Below are 26,271 nucleotides of genomic sequence, written 5' to 3'. Positions count from 1 at the left end.
AAATATAGTCACTCAAGTGTCTGTTGGGGAGACGAAGGTCAAGTTCGAAGATGGGTCTTCTGGGGGTTCCTTTGGTGCTGCAGTGTGTTTGTCGGTTTGTTTGTTGGTGGCATAAATCGAGAGAAATTAAATGGATCGTGATGAAATTTAGTAGGTTGTTGGGGGTTGGGAGAACGAAGGTCAAGTTCGAAGATGGCTCTTCTGAGGGGCTCCTACGGTACTACAGTGGGGATTTTTCATCTAAATATTGTAGGAGGATAACTCAAGCAGGGTTTGGTGGATCTTAATTGGGCAGGTAGAGATGATAAGTGATGACTAACGTAATGAGATGCAGTATATGCAAACCAGGTCCTTCTTTACATGATTAGGCCACAGCAAGTAAATTTTATGGATGACATCCTTCGCAGACCCCAAAATTAATGAGATAGGGCGGAAAAAAAACAAGGCGGGCCAAAAAAAACAAGATTCCTATATTTTCAAATTTTGAGATCATAAGTCTTGTTAAATATGATATCATGACCAACAGGTCTTTTATTCCTGTATTCAACCAATGAGGTTTCATATATGATATAAAACTTCCTTGATTCAATGTAAACATGTCCTTGTAGATGTGTATACATCTCAATAGACTAACTGCAACAAATGCAGAAAAAGAGTTTGTTGTACCATCATCTGAAGCAACTACACTGGGAATTCATATGTGATGAAACACCTTGTGTATACAGCTCAATCAACTAGACCCCCCCTATTATTTATATAATGTTCTTGCTAGAACAAATGCAGAAAACAGCTTGTTATTATACCATCATTGGCAGGAACTACACTGGGTATTCATATGCAATGAAACACCTTGGACTGTCAACATTAAACTGTTCTTGAAGATGTGTATACAGCTCAAGTAACTAGAACAAACGCAGTAAAACAGCTTGTCATACCATCATGGGCAGGAACTACACTGGGTATTCATATGTAATGAAACACCTTAGACTGTCAACGTTTACTACATATTTGCCAATTTTTTGCATGTTGACCACCGTCGGAGGCAATGAAATTTCTTGTTTTTTGTTTCGAAATCAGGCGAAAATTAACGAGCGCGCTGATGTCATCCATAAAAATTACTTGCTGTGGCCTTAATGAGGAAAACTTGAAATTCTCTTTCAATGTGCTACTTTGGGGATGACGACCTATATACGAGGACACCTATATACGAGGACACCAATGCATTTGGACAGAGTCAACATGTGGGCAGTGCTTTTCACAATGGCGCTTCAACACATATGAACTGAGAACTGTGACATAGAGATGAACACCAATTGATATATCTATTTAATATGTAAATAAAGACATAATTTGCTTAATTGATGAGAAAATGCTATGATTCCAAAGTTGTAAATGACGGTAATTTGATACTTGCATTCGGGAGTTAAACAAGAGTCCGTAGGACACAATTCTCCGTGAAGTAATTATAGTGTGTACATTGTGGGAGAGGTGTTTGTTATTTTCCTTTGCTAGTGACCTGCTCAGTTGTAAGATAAATGCATGAAATGGATCTTGATGTAAGTTGTGAAATCACAGACAATTACTATCCTGGTTTATTTGGTTGTATTTGGCGATTAAATGTGTAGGTATGGGCCATTATTTTGGATAATTGTTAATGGTGTCCCAAGACTTTAATGGTTTGGTCCATTTTATGTCATCTTTATCAATAAGCACTATTTCTCGATTAGAACAGTCAGTCCTATATCATCTTGTGATACTTTAGTACCTATGCAGCAACGGAATCGTGGGTTGTATGTGGAGCCAGGTGTGAAAAGTGCATTTTTGATAAGCGGTAATTAAAGAATTAAAAGTATTGACCCACACAAATTGCATCTCTGCACAGTCCAAGTAGTGTTTTAGAGCAAGTAGAGAAAAAGTGATTATTAATCTTTTTCTTTCAATACAGGAGAGGTCAACCTGCTGAAAGGTACGTTTTTACAGCATGGCACAGACAGGATCTAGAAATTCTGGGAAAAGTCACAAATTTAGATCTAGATGGACCCTTTTGAAGATTATCAACGAAACATTCAGCCTTACAACTAAGATGTTTCAGAAATCACAAATATGCAGTAAATTTTCTTTCCACAATTTATCACAGGCATGCCTGATCTATAGCTATCAACCTATTTGCAATAAAAAGGCTAATTTGTATTATCGTAACATTTCACGAAGGTCAAAGGTCACCGGATCTCTCAATCCGGTGAAACCATCCGGAAGTGACACTGGCCCCGGCCCCCGCGCACTTTTCTGAGAGAAATATCTCAATAATCTTTCATCACCTGCGTAACATTTTTACATTGTCACAGCCTCTGTATTACAAACTAGAGTTCCACGACCTCATACCTTCGCCAAATGATTTTAACCTTTATGACTGACGTATTAGGAGTGTCTCTCATCAATTATAAATCATACTAGTTGATCGTCTTCACCCAAATAACAGACGTTGTCCAAAGTATAAGCTTAACATAGAAGGTTATGCTAACATCATCAATTATGCAAATGAGCTCCTTATCAGCATAATTTGATTTAACTATCTTCACCTTCACATAACTTCCAACTGCCACAACTATGAAATTGCCATCATTTACCTGTATGGAATTAACGTAGTTACTCATTAATTATGCAAAGTAGGTCTACAATTGCATATCTTCTATCGATCAACATTCCTCTCTTCCTCAGTTACAAATGTCACATATTTGAATAGTCAAATCATGGAACACAGCGGGTTTTTAAAATTGTCTCATTAATTATGTAAATTGCAGTCTGATTTGCATAATTATTGTCAAATCATACAAAGTATCACGTCAGCTATCTACATACCAAAATTCATGACCATCCATCAAGCCCATCTTGAGTTAAAGTATTTACACATTTATTATGCAAATGAGGCCCTCATTTGCATAGTTGATATCTATTAATATTTCTCTCTTCCTCAGATACATATGTCACATGTTTGAGAGCCCTACCATGGAATTTGGTTGCTGTGTAAACTTTTCTCATTAAGTATGCAAATTAGATAATGATTTGCATACTAAGTATCTTATCATGTACATCATAACTCAAGCCATCTACTTACCAAAATTCATGACCATCCATCAAGCCCTTCTTAAGTTATTCCCTTTCAAAGTCTGAACCAAAACCTGCTCCTGCAGTTCCACAAAAGCCGCTAGGGGGCCAAAACCTATACCACTTACTCTCTGTCCAAAGAGCTATCTACCACTCAAAAATCAGTTCCATAGGTTGTCCAGAACACGTGATATCAAAACAGGAAGTTCTGCTGCAGTACCGTAACAAGCCGCTAGGGGACCCAAAATCTAATCATTCCCTAGCCTCATCAAGACCTACATACCTTCTAAATATCAAGACAATCCATCCAAGCCCTCTCGAGTTATGCTGTACGTTACAAACACACAAACAAACACACACACAAACGCTACTCTCTGCATAACCTTCTCGGTGAAGATAACTACAAGTGTGGTAAATTTGAAGGTCCAGAGATTTCCCATTTTCCCACTGTGCGTAAAAGTGCCCAGTCCGTCCCGTGCGTACGTACGTGTATGCGAGCTGCGACTGGACACGGTATACTTTATACACTGACAGGAGGGCACATGTTCGCAGCTAAAACTCGCAATTCCCGTTGTCGCATTGGTATGTAACTTGGTTGCGTGTGGTGATGCACGTTGTCTATTTTACAATGTAACAGCAAGGAGGTTATATAACCTCCTTGGTAACAGTGACTATACGATCACAGCAAGTAGGGAAGATATATACCCCGTATCTGCCTGAAGTATTCTAGCCAAGCAGAACGGATTATAGCATGGTCTCTATACTATAGAGACCATGCTATAATCCGTTCTGCTTGGCTACTATTGTACCCCTATAATCAATGGCATGTGCCACTGCCCTGTCCTGCCATGATGGCAGGACAGGGCAGTGGCACATGCCATTGATTATAGGGGTACAATTACGATATTGCATTGACAATAAAAGTAGTTACAGTGTAACAAAGACATCGTGCATCACCACGCCCAACCAGGCAAACGATATGCCAAGTTACACACCAATGCGACCGACAGGATCGTGAGTTCTAGCTGCGAAAGCGCAAACAAAAGCATTTCCAATACACCCAGAAGGAGGTCATCCTCCTTTCTGGAGAAAATATCTTTGTCTGCAAAATCTGCACATATTGTCTGTTGGTCATGTTACATAACGCTATTATGCAATGATTGTCTAACCCCTTTTCTTGGTTACATAAGGCTCGCCCAGGGTGCCCATCAAAGAATCTCCTCTCCGATTGGTCAAATTTTGTCGAATCCGCGACGTTCGGTGCTCTGATTGGTTGAATCCGCCCACTTTGAGCCTCACCTTTTTTTGATTGGTCAGATTTGTCAAGTCCCGCGTTATATGAACGCGCTGCAGAGACCGCCAAAATTCAGTCTCTCCCAGCTGTTCTGTCGTATGTCAGTGTAACTCTTCCTGTTGCAGCTCCACTCCTCTGTCCCGCCAATTTTTTCTACCACGACTGCGAATTTTCCCTCTACAGAAACCAAAGATGCTTTCCATGCACTCACCGAAGTCTACCCAGTCCGTGCAGCAGGACTTCTCGGCGCTGAAGATCTCTACAGACCGAGAGAATCAGGTAAATTTTCCGGCGCCATTTTCTGTTTTGTTTGAGCAGAGGGAGTGAGAGAAATTTATCTTTATCTCACCCCCCAATTTCCAACTGCCTAGTTTGCTGCTCTGCAATAATGTTTTGGGACATACCACAGTGCTAACTCAGGGAAATATCGCATTGTAGCCGGTCAGAACAGCGAAACAAAGAGATGGCACTGTACTCGTGTTGGTTCCAAAATGTAAATTCGTGCATCACGGCTTGCCACAAATTGTCTTACTTCTCAGCAAATTTTTCACTCTTTCGTCACCGACTAGACTACTATTGCACATTCTATGAAACAAGGATGTTGATGATTAATAATCGTCCATTGAGATTTTGAGAATTCAACGGATTAGTGGCTAAAAATGCTGAACCCTTTGTCACGCTCGACAGGAAATGACTGCGCGCGAAAACCAAAAATGGAAGAATTATTTTCTTTCTTCACGGCTTTATTTTTCCCTCAGTATTCATTGAGTTCGTAATGGAATTTATATTTGGCCTGGTTGTCTATAAATTTCCATTAGTTTCAACTAGGCGTAAACCGCCCCGTTCCATGCTAACGCTCCCCCAGGCTATTTATTTATTTCTCATGTTTCTACTTTCAGGTCCCGTCTTCACCTTCCAAGGGAAAAGCAAGAAAGGTCCTCGGAGAGAGCCAACGCCAGGTAAGCAACAAAGAAAACCAGTAGCAATTTTTAAAATCCTGGCTTCTTTAATACACAACATGACGGTTGCAACCCGAGATCTTGCTCAAATTAAGGAAACCGTTGCAAGCCAGCTGTTATGTAAAATTTCCCGCGATAATGGATTTATACAAATTATCGGGGCGTTTCTTTTGATATGTAAATGAGAGGACGCATTGCCTAAATTACTTCATCCCAACCCCTCGCTCAATTTGAATTAAAGTCTATTTTCTGTTTTGTTTTCCAGAATATAAAAAGATCGTCAGACATCAAGGAACTCAAGAAGCCAGTGGTAAGTTTTTGTTTATAAAGTCTTAAAAATGGATCCTTGAAAACTTGATCCTTATGGTCAGTTTAATTTGCCCATCCCTGTTGTGCCATTGTCGTATCTGCTGAACAAACATTGATAACAAAAGTAAATGTTTCTGTTAGAATTCCGGTTAATATTTACTACATTAGCGGTTCCTATTTGATTTTCTGCGAATTTTTCTTAGAATTCTGGTTAATATTTACTTCCTATTTGACTTTCGGCGAATTTTCTAAGTGTTCCAATATCCATCCAACGTCTTTCATTCTATCCATAGGTTGAAACTGTTCAAAAGCCAGAGAGAAAGGAACAGGTAAGACACTTTCATTATCCCATTACTGAAATATAGTCGTGCATGCAGATGGATGAAACAAAACATTTTGAAAACGATGGTTTGTGTAGTTGATTTCAAGTTGTATTTGCTTTCTCAGAGTAACTAACATGACATTCCAGCATCTTTGGTTTGTTCTAATCAAGGTAGCTTGTAGAATTCTGGCCTTAGTGTGACTGACTAATGCAACCAAAAGTGCACAGTGGGTATCACCAATCATTAACAATTTTCCTTTGTATTGGCCTTCAGCGATCATTGACACTTTCCTTTGTAAATTTGTTTCCCCAGGATGAGCCCCTCCTGCGTGAGAACCCCAGACGCTTCGTAGTCTTCCCCATCCAGTACCACGACATCTGGCAGATGTACAAGAAGGCCGAGGCGTCGTTCTGGACAGCGGAGGAAGTAGACCTCTCCAAGGTATTAAATGTCCGTCATTCTGGTAGACAACTCATAGGAGTCAGGAAGTTAAGTCACCATGAACAGGAAAATTGGAAAAGTACACATATGATAAGTGCTGGCTAAACATTGTTAGAAATGCAAACATGAGGAGGTAATGTATTGTGCCCAAGGGGTCACTTACCCATTTATCACAACATATGTATTAAAAACCTAACACCACACTGACCAGCCAAATTATGTTTACTCTGCATTCCCTGTAAATAAGCTAGCCTGTACTGCATTTGATGTAAGGATTCTAGTGGGATTCCAGATTTAACTTTTAGATTGAACCTCTAAACTTGAAACAATATTGACAGTGATCTTGTTTTCCTTCAGGACCTGGGCCACTGGGAGAGCCTCAATGACGGTGAGAGACACTTCATCAAGCACGTGCTGGCCTTCTTTGCTGCCAGTGATGGTATCGTCAACGAGAACCTGGTGAGTGTTGGGTTATCAAACAAAATGGTTCACTTTGATCCCCTAATTTCTGAATAGCATTTGTCCATGATTATATGTCATGACTTATGTACTTGATTCATTGATTTTTGCTGCTCGTGATGGTTTTGGCAAACGGAACCTGGTGAGTTGATCACACATGATGATCAAATGGTTTTATGTATATTTGTCCTTGGTTCTGGTATGGTCATGACTTATAAAACATTTTTCATCATCTGTCCAGGTGGAGAGATTCAGCCAGGAGGTGCAGGTTACAGAGGCCAGGTGCTTCTACGGCTTCCAGATCGCCATTGAGAACATCCATTCTGAAATGTACAGTCTACTGATTGACACATACATCAAGGACGCAACAGAAAGGTCAGTGAGATCCCCCCCCCCCCCCATATAATCCTTGCAAAAGCTCTAATGCACATAGATTACATCACAAGACTAAGAATCAGCTGCCACAAACTACATATTGAAACGGGAAGACATACCCGCACTCCTCTAGAATAACGATTATGTAAACATTGTAATTTGAATAGAATAGAAAACGAATGTCATTTTGTGGTAGAATGTGGATTATATACCAAAGAAAGAAATGAACTGTATAAGCTTGTAGAAAATTTATTTCCCTACTTCACACATTTAAGCACTGTACAAAAATTCATATTCCTAATGCGACTAGACAAACCTCCCATTGAAAAACAGGTCTGTTCTTATATATCTACTATAACCGAAAAGCGAGGAGAAGTAGAATTTATCAGATGATAGTCATATTCTTTTTGTATCCGTTAACTGTACTTGTTGTTTTGTTTTGTTGTGACCTGTACTTAGCCACGTGTGGCAGAAATGTGCAATATAGGTCTTCATTCAATTATACTTGCTGCCATTAGGATACATATTGAGTGATGGCAGTTACGTGTTGCTGTTGGACTAAAACAGGAAGTGATGTATTTCCACTCATTTTATCAAAAACGTCTCTTCCCACAGGGACCATCTCTTCAATGCGATCGAGACCTTGCCCTGTGTGAAGCAGAAGGCTGACTGGGCTCTCAAGTGGATCGGAGACAAGGACTCCACATTTGGGGAGCGTGTTGTTGCCTTTGCTGCTGTAGAAGGAATCTTCTTCTCAGGTTAGTATGAAGTTAAATGAACACAATCAACAGTGTAATCGTTACCGTGCAAAAGCCAAATCATTAAATGATATCCCAGTAAGCTCCTGGGTAAGAGTTAGACATTGAAAATGAAATGTGCAAAACCAAGTTACCCTGATTGTCTTATTAATATTTCACATTGTAGATTTTACCTAAGATATAGAAACTGCCTTTTACATGTATTGACAATCGGATTTGCTGCTTTGCCACTTCAGGTTCCTTTGCTGCTATCTTCTGGCTGAAGAAGAGGGGTCTGATGCCTGGGCTGACATTCTCCAACGAGCTGATCAGCAGAGACGAGGGTCTGCACTGTGACTTTGCCTGCCTGATGTTCAGACACCTGGTAAACAAGCCCAGTGAGGAGGCCACCCACCAGATCATCAGGAATGCTGTCAAGATCGAACAGGTACTTTCAATGAATGTTTGCTTTTGAAGTTTGCAGACAGAAGTGAAGAAATCTAGAAGTGCCCATAATCTGTAAGGCATTGCTGACATTGCTGACTTTTTTATTAGCTTTTATCTTGTCTCGTTCAGTCCTTGCATATCGTTCAGTGTCATCATAGGCTTGGATTGAATTCCAATACATTGTATTATTAGCTGCTCACCAAGTTTTATCTTGGTATTGCAGGAATTCCTAACAGAGGCTCTACCCGTGAAGCTGATTGGCATGAACCATGACCTGATGAAGCAGTACATCGAGTTTGTGGCAGACAGACTACTGGGAGAACTCAAGTGCAGTAAGGTATGTCGTCACCCTCGCACAGTCCTAACTCTTTCTTCCACACATTTGCGTGCTTTGTTAATTTGTTATCGTCTACATGACTACAGTTACTTACTCATGTTCCACCCCCTATCTAGATCTTTAACAGAGAGAACCCCTTCGACTTCATGGAGAACATCTCGCTGGAGGGAAAGACCAACTTCTTCGAGAAGAAAGTGGGAGAGTACCAGAAGATGGGTGTGATGTCCTCTCCTGCTCAGAAGAAGTTTACATTGGACGCTGACTTCTAGATAGACCTGTTTAGTTTTAAATTCCCTGGCCTTGATAACATGTTGGGCTGTCCGTGGATAGTACATGACGTGAAAGACAAGCACTATTAATTGCTGTGTTTTGTGATCAGTCTGTTACCCTACCAATGCCTTTTTTGTAGGGATCCACTGACAACCTATGTGTATCAGACTTGTCACTTGATGATTTAGAGATTCTGTACATATAAAATGGATCACCATCATGACATCTGGATTTTTAATGTATAGTAGAAACCATAACTTTTAATGTGTTGTGTAATTAGTTCTAATTCTATATTTTTATGTTGTAGATCCCTTGAGCGGTCTGGTATGACTGTATTTTGCTATACTTATACATCCTCTTATTTTAAACTAGGTGATCATTTTTTTTACCCAACTGATTCTTTGAAATGCTTTCCAATGTAAAGTACTTAATATATATTGTGCCACATCAGCTGTCAAGCAACCTTATTTGGAGGTATTTTTAAGTAGCTTAAATGTATTAAAATGCATCTTAATTCTGTCGCAGGTTAAGTTTGTTTATATCAGCAATGCCAATGGAGGGCGCCAAGTTTTGTCAAACATGTCTATTTGTGCATACTGTGTCTACTTCAATAATGGAGCTGTATAATATCTCAGGTCGCAACAGCAATAAACAGTTTCTTGCTCATATTTCCATGCGTTCGTTTCTCTATGTTCTTTCTTGGTGGCCTTGGACATTACCGAAAGAAGAAGCAATATCTGCTGCTAGTATATTTTGCATTCTGCATGTAAAGCCTGAAATAGAGAAAACGTTAGGTAGTCACAAAGCATGCATCCAAGAACCTGTAGCGTCTCTAATTAAATTTTGTACCAAGATAAAGAACCCTTGGCTTGTACACTTGGTATAAGCATGGTCCTTACTATAAGGCATGTACATGCACCTGTTTTTCTCTTCCTTTTCAACGTGATGAATTTAAACAAATTGTAGATGGGACGTTGCAAAGTAGAATTCTTCAACATCTACCGACAAATTTTAATTTCTTGATTAATCATCTAAATTAACTTGTATCATTAGTTACTGAAGTTGTTTTTACTCTACTGAATCACATGAACCATAACAATAAAGCTCTTATCTGAAATTTGTTCACTATTGACCAGGGTGTTTCCATTAAAGAATTTTCCCTGCTATCGACTTGGCACTTTTTTGCACTAAGTCTAACGACAGAAATATTCTGGTATAGCAAAGGGAAATGGCCCACTCAACTCTCACTGGCTAAGGACTCTCCCGTAGCCGTAATTAAGATTGGTGGACCATGGGCTTTAATGGTGTGAAAGTCATATTGTCCCCATGCACAAAGGCGGCCCCAAAGACGACCCTAACAACTATAGGGGGATCTCTGTCACCAGTTGTCTGGCCAAGTTATTCACAACAATTCTGAACACACGCCTCACTAACTATTTAGACGAACATTCCATTATCTCCCCAAATCAGTCAGGTTTCAGGAAGAACTTTAGAACAAGCGATAATCTGTTTGTCATTGACTCGTTAATATCTAAACACACCAATACTAACAAACGTTTATATGCATGTTTTGTAGATTTTAGAAAAGCATTTGACTGCGTGTGGAGAGAGGGACTCCGTTACAAATTACTAAGTTCGGGAATAGGTGGTAAATTCTATAGTTTACTTACATCAATGTATTCTAATCCAAAGACCTGCGTCAAAACCTCTGCGGGTCTTACACCATTATTCACTACTGATAGAGGCGTGAGACAGGGATGTAACCTCTCTCCCACACTTTTTAACTTATTCATAAATGATTTAGTCAAAGAATTAGATAATCCCGACTGCGAACCCCCCACTCTACACAATCTACTTGTTCCTTGTTTATTATATGCAGATGATGTCGTGATATTTTCAGAGTCGGAAAAAGGATTACAACGTGCCTTGGACAGACTGAACATGTTCTGTACAAAATGGAAACTACAAGTAAACATGAAGAAAACTAAAGTTGTAATTTTTAACAAATCTGGACGATCAGTAAAAAATGTGAAATTTTCCATTGGCTCAGATACTATCGAAATAACAAATTCTTATTGTTATCTGGGACTATTGTTGTCCTCATCAGGTACTTTTTCCTTTGCAAAAAAACAGTTGTCCTTAAAAGCACGCAAAGCCCTTTTCAGCCTCAAACCGCTCTTTCGCTCACCTCTGTCCCCAAAGGCTCTGTTAAGAATATTTGATGTGTGTGTTAAATCTATTATGTTATATGGCAGTGAAGTTTGGGGCAAGGACCACTTGAATGACAGGTGTCCGATTGAAACTATACAGAACCGTTTCTGTAAAAATATCCTTGGAGTGCACAGAAACTCCAGTAACATAGCAAGTAAAGCAGAGCTTGGAGTGTTCCCGGTAGATTTAGATGTGTCAATCCGCATAGTTAAGTACTGGTTGCGCCTCAGACAACTCGATCCTTTGACTCATCCTTTACAAGTAGATGCTCTATTGTATCAACAGTCTTCCCAAGTGAATAGCAACAAGAAAAACTGGTTACAACATATGAAAGATGTACTTGACGATAGCGGATACTCCTTTATCTGGAACGCCAACAATCTCGATCTAGACATACAACATATATGTACATGTTAAGAAAAAGGCTGACCGACATTTACATTCAAAGTTTTCTTTATAAATTATCTATCGATGACAGTAAGTTAAGATTTTATAGGAATGTTAAAACAGAATACTCAATGGAAAAATATCTTTTTAACAAAGATTTTGAACAACGGTCAGCTGTGTGTAAGATACGAATAAGCGCACATCCACTAGAAATAGAAAAGGGTAGATATAAAAAGCTGCCCGCTTACGAGAGAATGTGTAAGTTTTGTACAATGAACGCAGTGGAAAATGAAATACATTTCATTTGCCAATGCCCTCTATATGAGGCCGAAAGAAACGATTTATATAAAACAGCTTCCGTTAATTCTCCTAGCTTTTACCATTTGAATAGCTTACAAAAATCCATATCACTACTAAAATCAACAAACCCACTTACGATATTAAAAAACGTGGGTCTCTTCATTTTCCACTGCCTTCAAAAAAGAAGTCAAACCCAACCATAGTCAACCTTAGTTAACTTAGAACTTTGATAGTAGTCTAGATAACTATTTTTGATTCCTATGTATTTCCATGTTTGTCTGCAATTAGCCTTCGGGCATGAACTTGCAATAAAGTTATTAATATACACTGTGTTTACACAAGCTCTCGGCCGGAAGTTAATGACCCCCACCCCACTATAGGGGCTGGCAGTTACAGGACCAGCCGGCCGCTAGGAGCGCGATTTGTCAAGCTAGGCTTTAATACTGCCTTGGACAGCCGAAGGAACTTGCTAACGGCTTGATCCCGTCCGTATTTTTTTTCACATATAGAGATGTCATTAACCTTTTAGCTTACTTTGTCAGCAAACTTTGCCCCTCAAAATTCAAAGTTTTCAATGTTGCGCTCCGGTGGAAAAATTATATGTCGGGAGGGCGTCGTCCCCAAAAACTCAAGCTGAAACCCTTCTGTATTTTTTTTTCATATAGAGATGTCATTAAACTTAGATTACTTTACCATCAAAATTTACCCCTCAGAAGTCAGGAAATAGCGTTTCAATGGGTCAAGAATTTTAAATTTTCCTGTGGGAGCATGTCGTGCTATATGGTATTCCTCTTACAGTGTATGTGTTAGGAGCTGGTTTGTAGTCTGGTTTCTCTGTGCTGACAGCTATTGGTCTGTGGAAGGATCCCGTGCACCCTGCTTTGTTAAAGTCCCCATGGGTCCTCAACAAGGATGGCAGGGCATAGACTGGGCCAGGGCCGGCTGGGACGGTATGAGATTGTTTCCTCTTGCTCTATAAATGAACGACAAGAAATAATTGTATGTTCAGCAAGGAGGTTTAAATGTTTAAGCAAAGCAAAGTAAAAGTTCCATTAACATGTATTAATGACAAAATATCATAAATACTTCACAGGAATAAGGAAACAGTTTATCATTGTCTGAAATACAAGTAATTGTGCTCTGTGGATAAGGGCCGTATGACCTCAAGGTACTTACCTAAGTAACGTTATAGGAATCTAGTGACCAGCCAAAAAGGGGCTATCATTCCACTGAAATTGAAGGCCCCTTTTGATTTCATACTGATGATATTACAGGACCGCGGGATCGGGGTGTCATGCCAATATGCTTATTGATCTGTATTACGATTTTTCACTGCAAAATTGCTTCATTTAATATCTAACTCTGACATTGGTTCAATCTCACAGACTTATAAGGTACCCTGACAACATAACAATAACGTATAATAATACATTGGAAGCAAATCCACCAGTACCCTTTTTTTTGAGAGGGACGTACTTGTATTTTCTAGTGTCCCATGTCTCATGTATGATCCGGGACCTGGTAGATCATTCTGAGTGGGAATAGAGATACATATTGCAATGGTTAGGTATGAAACAAGTACACCAATCAGTATATCTTCTCTTTGTCTTGAAAGTAAAAAAGTTAATTACGCTGATTGTGAACATGCAGGCCTCCATACTGCAAAACAACAACAGATCTTACATGTGTTCATCATTTTCGCGTAGTACTACAAAACCACATGAATATCCTTGGTGACAATGTGTTTACAGGATGATGGAATATACTGCTGCTGCAGTAGGGAAGAAAATATATTAGCTAGAATATGCTCACTTCTCAATCGTTACATTCTTATTTTGTAGATATTTATAGTAAAAATTAATGAACAAGAGTCCGTAGGACACAATTCTCCGTGAAGTAATTATAGTGTGTACAATGTGGGTGAGGTGTCTGTTATTTTCCTTTGCTAGTGACCTGCTCAGTTGTAAGATAAATGCATGAAATGGATCTTGTTGTAAGGTGTTAAATCACAGATAATTACTATCCTGGTCTATTTTGTTGTATTTGGAGATTAATTGTGTAGGTATGGGCCATTATAGTGGATAATTGTTGATGGTGGCCCCAGACTTTAATGGTTTGGTCCATTTTATGTCATCTTTATCAATAAGCACTATTTCTCGATTAGAACAGTCAGTCCTATATCATCTTGTGATACTTTAGTACCTATGCAGCAACGGAATCGTGGGTTGTATGTGGAGCTAGGTGTGAAAAGTGAATAAGCGGTAATTACAGAATTAAAAGTATTGACCCACACAAATTGCATCTCTGCACAATCCAAGTAATGTTTTATAACAAGTAAAGAAAAAGTGTTTATTAATCTTTTTCTTTCAATACAGGAGAGGTCAACTTGCTGAAAAGTACGTTTTTACAGCATGGCACAGATAGGATCTAGAAATTCTGGGAATAGTCACAAATTTAGATCTAGATGTCACCTTTTGAAGATTATCAACGAACCATTCAGCCTTACAACTATGATGTTTCAGAAATCACAAATATGCAGTAAATTCTCTTTCCACAATTTATCACAGGCATGCCTAATCTATAGCTATCAACCTGTTTGCAATAAAAAAATGGTAATTTGTATTATTGTAACATTTCACGAAGGTCAAAGGTCACCGGATCTCTCAATCCGGTGAAACCACCCGGAAGTGACACTGGCCCCATCCCGAGCGCACTTTTCTGAGAGAAATATCTCAACAATCTTTCATCCCCTGCGTAAACTTTTTGCATTGTCGCATCCTCCGTATTACAAACTACAAGTGTGGTAAGTTTGAAGGTCTAGAGATTTCCCATTTTCACACTGTGCGTAAAAGTGCACCGAACATACTAGTATGCGAGCTGCAACTGGACACGGCATACTTTATACACTGACAGGAGGTCACTCTGCACATGTTCGCAGCTAAAACTCACAATTCCCGTTGTCGCATTGGTATGTAACTTGGTATATCGTTTGCTAGGTTGCGTGTGGTGATGCACGTTGTCTATTTTACAATGTAACAGTGACTATACGATCACAGTAAGTAGGGAAGATATATTAAACCCCGTAACCCCGTATCTGCCTGAAGTATTCTAGCCAAGCGGAATGGATTATAGCATGGTCTCTGTGGCAGGGCAGTGGCACATGTTATTAATCATAGTGGTGCAATTACGATATTGCATTGACGATAAAAGTAGTTACGGTGTATCAAAGACATCGTGCATCACCACGCCCAACCAGGCAAACGATATGCCAAGTTACACACCAATGTGACAACAGGATTGTGAGTTCTAGCTGCGAACGCGCAAACAAAAGCATTTCCAATACTCCCAGAAGGAGGTCGTCCTCCTTCCCGGAGTAATAAAGGTGAACATCATCATACATTAAGTATGCAATCCATAACACACCTTTCAAGCACATCTTTCATACAAGTTAACACCATACGGCGAAGGTATGAGATCGCCGAACTCTAGTTTAGATATACAACACTGAAAACGATGCAAGGACAACCGATATTGTAAAAGTGCATTTGTTACTGTAACAAACTGTTGTTATGTACAGTTCTGACTAGGGGTGGGTACCGGTACATAAAATTCCGGTCCAGGTCCAGGTCCAGGTCCAGGTCCAGAGGACCTGTACCTGATTATAGTAGTGTCGCAGTACATCATATTTTGGAGAGCGAGACTCACGTTAAAGTCTCCAAACGTCATGTCTGGAACGATTTAATATCTTAGGTTTACACTTTGTCTCAAAATTATAACTATAGTCTCCTCGCCGTCTGTTTACTCATCCTATAAATGTTTCTAGATATGATTCGCAGCTAACGTCTTCGAAAACGACTCGTTATAGCTGCTGTTTTGTATTTTCTTTGACCAGTTATGTGTCCGCCTGCTGGTAGCCTGGTACTATGAATTTTCTAATCGGTCCATAGGCCGGTCCAATGATTTTTTACGGGCCGTTTTTTTTGGACCGGTCCATTAAGAAATACCGGCTTTGTATCGGTACGCGGTACCGGTACCTACCCCTAGTTCCGACTCATGACATCAGTGGTCGTAAGGGCGTTATGACAGCCATCAGCAGTGATCCGTGCCCATCCTGTTCTGCCCTCGGCCTCTCTAATCAGTTGTGCTGTGCCCAGGCCAGTCCACACCTTAATTTTTCACGTTTCCACGTTTTACACATATACAATTTTGTGCTTTTTTTACAGAACATTACAAAAATCTTGTAACGTAGTTACAATAATTGTAATGGTCTGGTGGTAATTTCCATTATATATGGCTTATTCTAAGTCCTAATCATATCACGATTCGATCAGAACCACCCTTTTTTCAGAGCTGTCTACGTGAATGTAAATCTTAATGAAGTGTATGAAGGTAAGGCTAATTATCACATAGCAGATAACGTCGACCAATCAGAAGTCCCCATTGCATATCGGTTATGACGCCATAATGTCATAGAAGTGACACAAGTGGTGAATAATGATGTTGACCAATCAGAAGGAGCAGCTATACACATTACATAAATGATTGGTGAATAATAATGGATTATTGACCCGCCCGAGGTCTATATGGTGTCATGACGATCTGCTATGACCACCGAATAAAACCACCGAGTGCGCGAAGTGAACGAGGTGATTTTATGAGGTGGTTATAGCACATGACCAGGCGTTATGACCATATACACCGAGGAATAGGCGGCTCATTATAAGAGTTATTATCATATAGCCTATCCAACCTGACCCATATAAGAGTAGACAATTCCTGTATGACGCATAGATCCCTTATACTATAAAGAATGCATTTCAGAATTTACATTTGTCCTTTTTGTACAGAAAATGATAGATTTCATTTTTAAAACCAAAATTTTCACAGATAATATTGGTCGACGCCATCTGACTATGTGATAATGATGTAAATATGCCTTAGTAAATTTTGTGCCCTATGATGATTCACTCCATGACCTTGGAATTACAGGAACGGTCGGTATCGGACGGTGAGGAGGATTGATCGATGTAGACGATATTCGGCTACACATCCCACCTGACAGCCTCCAAGAAGAAGTGGATGTCCGCATACGACTGCAACAGTCTTTGAGGTACTTCAAGATGATACAGAACCCCGGGCTTGATGACGTTTTATCATTCTTTCGTTTAATTGAATGTAAACCCGACCATCTTCAGTTCCTACGCCCGCGAAAGTCTTCCACACAAGCGGTCCTCAAAGTGATGCATTCCTTCTGTTTGGACAAGAAACATCCGCTGCAGTTGAAGGAACATGGAAGGATTTGTCAAATGAATGCTCATTGGCGTATTCCTATCCATACGTGTCCTTTAAACTGCAACATTTTAGCATATACATCCTAGTCGCCATCGCAAGCTCTTTGGCCCTGTCGTCAGCCAGTAAACTCCTCATTGACTGCTTGAATGGCAAGTCGTTCCCGTGCAGTTTCACCCCATACCTCGGAAAGATATCTGGGAAGAAACACCCTCTGACTATCGTTTGCAAAGAAGGATACAACACCTCAACGTCAACACCTAGAATGTACCAACGATTCGGACTAGCCAGGACGTCAGAGTTCAATATATTTGATGAAGAAAGACTCTCTGTCGAGATCAAGCATGTTTCCCTGGTCAAGAAATGTGCGGATTCGTATCAAATAAACAGGGCAACTTGCAAGACAGGGGCAGGGCAGGCCATGGACCTGATTGTGGAACCAGCGAAAGATGAGACGTTTCTAACAGGTCAAGCAGTGATATCTGTGTGGAGGTTTCTTGGAGCAAGGGTGAGGGAGATCTGCACTCTCAACCTCACACCTCAAAGTCTCAGTCCTGAGCATCACGAGACAGGTAGTTACTCATCTATCACCGACGCGTTTGCGAATGTTTTTTCTTCTAAGGTCAACGACACATTTCGTTATAGGCCTTCGTACAATTTCAATGTCGTAAAATTTGAGGCTGTGACGGAACCAAAAGCTTAAAAGGATCTGAGACATCCTTTTCCGTACCAAAACAGCTCAATTGCACACAACAGGAGTAGATTATAACGAAGTTTTAAATGCCTTGTTTCAGGCAAGAGTAGACTATAATTACAGGTTTGCGTAGCGAAACCTTTGTTGGATCCGTTGGCATGTGCGGTGGCTGCCATCTTCAATTGTGACGTCAAGGGGTTGCCATACCATTTTATTGCGAGGGGTGTTTTTTGGGGTCGCTAGCGTTCTCTCTATTTTTAACAAATTGGCACACAACAATCACACATTCAACTCAAATAAATAAAGAAAAATGCAATACCAATTCATATTTATAAAAAGACCCCATACTCGCTAAACTAACATAGCAAACCTGAAGTTGATGTAGCACAAATACTCAACTCTAGTTAAGTTTAAAATTGATCAAATGTGTGTTTTGTTTCAGGAGAGATTATTCGAGTTTCAGCCGTAGAAACGACGGCTAGTGTGATTTTTTGCAAAGATGCTAAAATACAATTCACAGCCCCTGATGACCGCCATAGCAGGAAAGGTAGATACCTTTCTCGTATGTGAAAATGCATTGTGAAAATGCAGGGTTTATTTCTGTTCTGATACACTAGCCCAACATTCAAATCATTGCTATCTTTTCACGGTTCATAAAAAGGAGATTTAATAGTGTACAGAATAAAGAACAGCGTGATCTGACGGTAGTCTCCAATCAGATCGAACGGTTGCGAAGACCGTATCCAACTGGCAAAATTATTTTTTATTGCAACAAAAATTTCTTCTGCCGGTTGGATACGGTCTCTGCAACCGTTGGAACTGACGGATCGAAAGCAAACTTTCAACGATTGGTCATTTCATTCTATAACAAATGATTAATCTCTCTCTCTCTCTCTCTCTCTCTCTCTCTCTCTCTCTCTCTGTCTTTCTTTCTCTCTTTCTCTCTCTGTCTCCCCTCTCTCTCTCTGTCTCTCTCTCTCTATATATATATATGCCAATTCTAATACTGTGTGAGCTGTTGTATCTAAATTGAGCGTCTAAAAATATGAAGTACTTGAATTGATAAAAGTGAATAACTTATTGCGTAGGGCATCGTATTTAGAGCATTCCATAATAAAGTGAAACTCATCTTCAATTCGATTAGGACAGAATGGACAAAACCTTTGGTCAGGAGCTACATTAAAGTATCTACCTGTTTCTATATTCAATCTATATGTCACCGCTTTACGGATTTCAACATCATTCACATCATGAAGATATTTTTCAAATATATATCGTTATCGTTATACAGGTGTTCGGAAGTACTTCTTCTTCATCAAAGAAAAGGTGGGCTCAGATTGGAAGGATCTCGCCTTCTTCTTGGACTTGAACGTGGCAGGAATCAGGAACATCGCAGGCAGAAACTCGGACGACAAGTCTCGCTGAATGGACATGTTAGAAGATTGGCAAACTAGGCAAGGAGTCGACGCTACAATAGAGGTACTGACGGAGTGCCTCTCTAAAGCAGGACTACAGGATGTCGTGGATGGTCTTAAAACTGAATTTCCCGGTAAGGCCATGCCATATACGATGGCAAATAATTTGATAATATTTTTTTCCATCTTGAAGATTCAAGTTCTGTAAAAAGACACAGCTATAGCCTTCTTATTTCCTTTCACTTTCAGTCTATGTTAACCATTGTCCTGCTAGTGTTTTTATGCAATTTATTTCATTATTTTGATTTCTTAATCAGGTCATTGGCCTTTAACTTTTTCTTCGCTACTGTGGCATAATTACTTTTGCATTCAATGCGTTTTGCTGCGGTGCGATGCATTCAGCTGAAAAATACCTCCAACCCGTACATGTTTATATACGGGACCCACATATATATGGCCTGCAGGACAAGGTTTAGAGTAACCTGAATAATTTGTTTCTTCTATGTTTTTAGCTTGGCGTTTTATGTATCTGTTTGGCGTGCTTTGTGAACGTATGTAATGAACTCTGTGAACGTTTGTAATGAAGACTGTTCCCAGGGCTAACCCTTTGTAATAGCCTTTGGCTAGTTGGGTAGCCCTGGCTGTACTTTTTACAGTCGAATAAATCAAATCAAATCAAATAATTATCTCCTTTAGTAGAAGTAGCAGAAAGGGAGGAAGCCAAGTGAGGGATCCGTACTGACAGCTGAATCATAAGGTAAGTAATCAACATTGTTTTTGTCGTTTGCAGTAGACGTCAGGTAATATATGTAAATTGTTGTGAGAATCATGCCTTCTTTGATGCTTTCTTTGTGTTATTATCACCGTGAAAGAGATCAGTAACCTACGACGGGGTATTGTTTCTATCTGTATTTGTGTGTTTGCAACTAAAACTCAATAGCATTTTAAGATGCAGATTCAGATTTATTTCTCATGACTTTGCATGTGATATTTCATATAGACATGAAGTGCGTCATCATTTACAGAGGGGCTCATGATTTGTAAAATTCACTTATCAAAAAATTGACTGTAATATTACGAATTTGAAATGACTCGCACAAACAGATTGAATATAGAGCACCAACTTAAGTTTCGCTTATACATGAACGATTTCAACAACTTGACAATTCGAACAGTGGAGTCACATCAGTGGCTAATGATGGATTTTGATGGATTTTATACGATTTTATTCATATGAATGAAATATGTCCGTACAACGTATGAAAATTTTTAAACAATTGGTGTATACTTGATATGCGATGTTGTTCCTCTTGTATGGTGATCTATCAACAGACTGAGGCGGTGACATAGCCTGAAGACCGTGGGACAAGTCACAAACCAATGCCAAGGGTAACTTTCAAGAGACTGAAGAAGATACGTTTCTTTCCGATTTTTTTCCAATCTGAGGAGATTGCTAGACCAGTATGGTTACAAGTATAATATTCTGCGCCATATATGTGAATTTTATCAACATTTTTGAGAAATAATATTGTCTATCATTTGTATATATATCGGTTTTTAAATACGTATGAGATAATTTGTATCCTGACCGGATTGAAAGGCTCAAACTTGTTTGTACATATTGTGTTTTGTTTTTATTCAGTTTCTTTCCAACTGCGACAAACCAATAAAATGCATCTTCTACATCTTCTACATCCTCTACAATTATTTTTTAATTTTTGGAAAGTTGCCGTAGGAGGATTATGTTGTCTCTCTAACATCATTGGTTAAGTCAATAGGCTCAGCTATTTTACTCTCTGTTTAAAGGATATCGTTTGCTGTTTATTTACCTAAAAGCCTCCATCATTGTTTTATGCAAAACGTAACATTAAAAAAGGTGGACCACAGTGTTGTACCAATGTAAATCCACTTTATTCAGTGCATGCGATGTCATGGTGCAGAGTCACTTCTATTTTGCTCTATTTGTAAGAGAATTATTTTCATATTATGTATAGTAATATTGCAATGGAAAGCACTGCAGATAATTCCAAGTCGGAGAATTTGCGTTTATTGCAGAATATCTCGTTGATATAAGGAAACCCATAGACGAAGTGGATTTTTATTAATCATTTATTCTAAGTCACATTTTAGACAATGTTGTCAAGTGGCAAAAAAACTTTATGTTTGAAATTTTTGCTTGATATACTGTAACATGTATACATGTCACTGTTTTTCAAATGTTGAAGAACTGGTAAATTCTGGTTGCTGATATCGATGTACAATCTAGTAGAGGTTGACTGGAGCTAACATGTACATGTATCTTATCAATTGATATTGTACAATTTAAGGTCATTTGTGTTTACTTAACACACAAGAAATGCTATTTCGTCATCATGTGTGTTGATGGTGTTCAACACGAGGGACATGCGTGTGTGGATGGTGTTCAATACCAGGGACAGGTGTGTTTACCTGTTTGTGGATGGTGTTCAGCCCTAGTGACAGGTGTGTTTACCTGTATGTGGATGGTGTTCAGTACCAAGGACAGGTGTGTTTACCTGTGTGTTGATGGTGTTCAACACGAGGGACATGCGTGTGTGGATGGTGTTCAATACCAGGGACAGGTGTGTTTACCTGTGTGTGGATGGTGTTCAGCACTAGGGACAAGCGTGTGTGGATGGTGTTCAATACCAGGGACAGGTGTGTTTACCTGTGTGTAAATGGTATTCAGCACTAGGGACAAGCGTGTGTGGATGGTGTTCAATACCAGGGACAGGTGTGTTTACCTGTGTGTGGATGGTGTTCAGCACTAGGGACAAGCGTGTGTGGATGGTGTTCAATACCAGGGACAGGTGTGTTTACCTGTGTGTAAATGGTATTCAGCACAAGGTAAAAGTGTGTTTATCTGTATGTGGATGGTATTCAGCACCAGGGACGAGCGTGTTTACCTGTGTGTTGATGGTATTCAACACTAGGGACATGCGTGTTTACCTGTGTGTAGATGGTGTTCAGTACCAAGGACAGGTGTGTTTACTTGTGTGTTGATGGTATTCAACACTAGGGACATGCGTGTTTATCTGTGTTTAGATGGTGTTAAGCACCAGAAAGAGGTATAATATGTTTACATGTATTTGGACAGTGTTCAGCACCCTGTTTGTGGATGGTGTTCAGCACTAGGGTCAGGTGTGTTTACCTGTATGTGGATGGTGTTCAGTACCAAGGACAGGTGTGTTAACCTGTGTGTTGAAGGTGTTCAACACTAGGGACATGCGTGTTTATCTGTGCGTAGATGGTGTTAAGCACCAGAGAGAGGTATATGTTTACATGTGTATGGAAGGTGTTCAGTACAAGAAACAGGTGTGTTAACCTGTATGTGGATGGTGTTCAGTACCAAGGACAGGTATGTTTACATGTGTGTGTATAGTGTTCAGCACAACGTTTTATCATCCTTCCAACAGCTTGATTTTCAAAGACATCTTCACCTGTCTGTTTGATATATAAACCCCTGATGTTAGTTTCTGTTCTACTCTTTGCCATGCTGTGTCCAGTTCCCGTGTGTCACCTCTACTTCCAGTGGAAACATCATATAGTAAACCGTTCCCAATGCTGGGTACTTTGCCCCCAAGCGTGTGGACAGCGTCGCGTACCTGTTGCGCCGCCATGCGGAATGAGGCCGCCCTGCACGTGATGGGCCACAAGTTGACAGATCGCAGTCGTGTCATGTTGACAAACGCCTTTGCCAGTGAGGAGAGACTGAGCGCCAGCTCATTTTCCGCCAAGTAGATATCCTGTAGCTCCTGCAAGTGAACCAGCCTTTTGGCCATGGCTCTTACTCCCACGTTTGTTATTGAGTTTTTGCTGATTTGTAAGGTCCTGAGCTCTTTCAGGTGAGGAAATACCTCTGAAATCGCTTCCACGCCGTCATCGCCAATATTGTTATTACTAAGTACTAATCTGTTCATCGTGTGTATCCGGTGAAGCTGCCCAGCCAGTGACGTTGCTGCTTTTGCAGAAAGTCCGCAGCTTGAGAGAAGAAGTGCCCTCATTCCTTTCAGGTATGGGAAAAGGTTGGCCAGCGCCTCGACATCGTTGTCAGACAGAGTACGTCCAGACAACGATATATATGTGTAATCGCTGTTCTGAATGGTTTTTGTTGTGTTTGGCAGTGCCTCTAACGCGCCTAGCATGGACGAAAAGAACTCTCGGTATGTGGTGAAGCCGTGTGACTCCATGTACTCATTTGAAGTTCCGTACGGAATGCAGTAGGTTACGGCATCGGACAAGGTGTTCGGGAGATCGATTTTATATTTCCAGTACCGACACACGAAGGGCCAGAATAACCGGTCTTCCAGCAGAGCCATCACAACCTCATTGTCGGGATAGCGCTCTTCCAAACCCATGGCGGCATCGCTGTCTTGTTGGAAATACTCTCTGATGTAGAGGGTCCAGTCAGTCCACCAATCTGTCAAAGGTTCAATGATACACGCATTTAATTAAGATTTCTTCTATTTTTGTCTTCTTACTGACGCTATGACGCTATGCTAACAATTTGTTGTACATTGTCTAGAATATCTTTGATCAAATGTAATAACTGTTATCTTTGGTTGACATTGTGTTTTTTTGTCATTCGTATTCGCCACTGATCAGTCACTACTAGTTCGTTTTGTCATTTATGTTCTCATAATTTTGTTGAAATGGACTTTTCATATCCATTTTTCAACATTAGTTCTGTTTAATTTCAATATATTGTTATACTGATTTTGTTATATTCAATTGCCAATGAGGCTGTTATTAGTATTATTTTGATATTATTTAGATTTACAAAGTAGTCCATTTCTATTTCCACCTTTACTTGTTGTTTTGGATTATATCCGTGGCTTAAGTTCATTTTCCTGTACTTTGTTTTTCTCTTGTTTGTATTATGTGGTGTTCATCTTGTGAAATGCAATAAAAAAAATTAAAAAATAAAAATGAAAAAAGGAACAATTAGTTTTTCTTTCTTGTACTGTTGTATTGAGATTCTTTATACACAACGAACAACAGTACCTCCCAACGTCTCTGCTACTTTCTCCAGACAATACTGACAGTTCTACTTCCCACCGCTTGGTGGCGCTGCAGTTTGGAGATTGCGGCACTAAACGTGACAAAGCTTATGCCACCAACACCCCCCTCCCCATCAAAGTTGAACCAAATCAGTATTGAAAGTACAGTATTAGCATTGAACTGTTTATAGATTATCATCACATAGCCAGATGGCGTCGACCAATCAGAAGCCTCCATTGCCCATGTGTAAATCGCCATAACGCACCCGTGATCATCATTCCTCCCATTAAGTAGAGGGGGAGGTTATCTTTTAACAATCGTATAATGTTTAATTGTTCCCAAAAATGCTTACTATCTTAATAGAATAAATCAAATCTTTTGCAAGCATATGACAAAATAGAAGAAACCATTTCAATACAAGTCACCCAAATGATTTACTAACCTGATGAAACGATTCACGAATAAATATCATAAGCTACAGACTATGAATACATCGCATGAGCCAATATAGTTGTTACATAGCCTTGGCAATAAACCGATCCCAGCTGTCAATCATATTTACCCAATGAGTGAGAGTGGATGGAAATTTGGTCACGTTGGCGTTGCTAAGGGGCGTAACTTCAGAAACGGCCTACCTGTTGTCTTGGGAGTAGCTGGTGACGTCACAGGCAGGTGTGCAGACGATGTTATGGAGGTGGTGGTTGGGGTTTCGTCGGGGTTGCTGTGTTGGTTGAAGACTACGCCCACAACAACTGCAGCAATAACGGCAATGATGACACCAGCACAGACAGCCAACACGCACACCGGACGGGACCTGAAGAACTCACGGCAGTTCTGGCGGCACCTCGGTTCGTCACTGGCTTCAGCACCTTCTGTAAAAAAAAAACAAGCTACCTGGTAATCTTTATCCTCGAATCCCATCTATTTCCCCTTTACGCTTTATAAATCATGAAAAATTATCAAAAACGTTATATTTTGGAATAGTTCTGAAGACTAACTACCCACATCCAAAATCCTATTAACATCCTTTTAATGCCAAATATTCTTAATCAATTGGGCGTCGATGGACTATAGCGGAATCTTAGAAATGAGGAATCGGAATCAAAAGGCCATGAGTTCGATTCCTGGCTAGGTTGAATTGAACCAGACGTTGTGTTTTTTGTATGCCGATGACTCTGTGTTATTTTCTGAATCCCAAAAAGGCTTGCAAGCGTGTCTAGTTTGATTAGAGAAAATATTGGAACATGAAGGTGAAATTAAAAAAGACCAAGATAATTGTCCTCACTAAGGGAGGTCGACTAGCAAAAAATTGTTTGTTTTTGTTAGATGGCAATGTTATAGAAATTGTAATGTCATACTGTTATTAACGGCACTTTCCTCACACTACCCAGGTGTAATGGATACCCGACATTAAGTTGCGGAGATGCACATGAAAGACAGTCGCAGGAGATGGATAGGCACTGCTTTCCAATACCATGCTTAAGAATCACTCTCAATTCGGCCTCTACGTTTATGCTTCAGTTAGTTTGGGACAAGTCAATAGATATGGAGGGAGCGATAAGAGGGAAAATAAAAAATGATGAAAAGTGGTCACTGATAGGATCAGCAAAGTTCCTTGTTGAAAAACGTAAAAGTTACATTTTACTCACCCCTGCTGCCTTCCCTGTCTCGGTTCCTCATGCACACCGCATCTTGTGCTGCCACAAACTCAGCATCCAAACCTGCATACACGTTATCTGATGTTGGCTGGCCAAGTTGATTGTCGTCCATGTCGTAGAAAGGTTGTTGTTGGTTTTTATCATCAGCTGAGGCGACCTCCATCTCGTAGAAGGGCTGTTCTTGTTTATTTTTGTCTTTGGCAGCGGTGACGTCCATCTTGTAAAATGGTTGTTCTTGTTTC

General features: G+C 39.9%; 2 protein-coding genes across 2 annotated transcripts; both read left to right on the top strand.

The window, feature by feature from the left end:
• Window positions 1-4,474: 4,474 nt before the first annotated feature.
• Window positions 4,475-9,724, top strand: LOC136449336 (ribonucleoside-diphosphate reductase subunit M2 B-like). The gene is made up of 11 exons (XM_066449353.1): window positions 4,475-4,678; window positions 5,299-5,358; window positions 5,624-5,668; window positions 5,961-5,996; window positions 6,303-6,431; window positions 6,789-6,890; window positions 7,132-7,265; window positions 7,881-8,023; window positions 8,260-8,450; window positions 8,673-8,786; window positions 8,903-9,724. The coding sequence occupies exons 1-11, from the start codon at window positions 4,592-4,594 to the stop codon at window positions 9,053-9,055; spliced, it is 1,194 nt and encodes a 397-aa protein (XP_066305450.1). The 5' UTR covers window positions 4,475-4,591; the 3' UTR covers window positions 9,056-9,724.
• Window positions 9,725-17,293: 7,569 nt separating this feature from the next.
• On the top strand, window positions 17,294-21,044 carry LOC136449323 (uncharacterized). The gene is made up of 5 exons (XM_066449324.1): window positions 17,294-17,815; window positions 18,380-18,484; window positions 19,229-19,486; window positions 20,049-20,109; window positions 20,685-21,044. Exons 1-3 carry the CDS (start codon window positions 17,509-17,511, stop codon window positions 19,360-19,362), a joined length of 546 nt encoding a protein of 181 aa, XP_066305421.1. The 5' UTR covers window positions 17,294-17,508; the 3' UTR covers window positions 19,363-19,486; window positions 20,049-20,109; window positions 20,685-21,044.
• The last annotated feature ends 5,227 nt before the right edge of the window (window positions 21,045-26,271 follow it).

Source organism: Branchiostoma lanceolatum, chromosome 1, assembly GCF_035083965.1.
Source record: "Branchiostoma lanceolatum isolate klBraLanc5 chromosome 1, klBraLanc5.hap2, whole genome shotgun sequence".
Classification (NCBI taxonomy): Eukaryota; Metazoa; Chordata; class Leptocardii; order Amphioxiformes; family Branchiostomatidae; genus Branchiostoma; species Branchiostoma lanceolatum.
The sequence above is the reverse complement of the archived record's forward strand: the minus strand, read 5'-3'. Positions and strand labels throughout refer to the sequence as shown.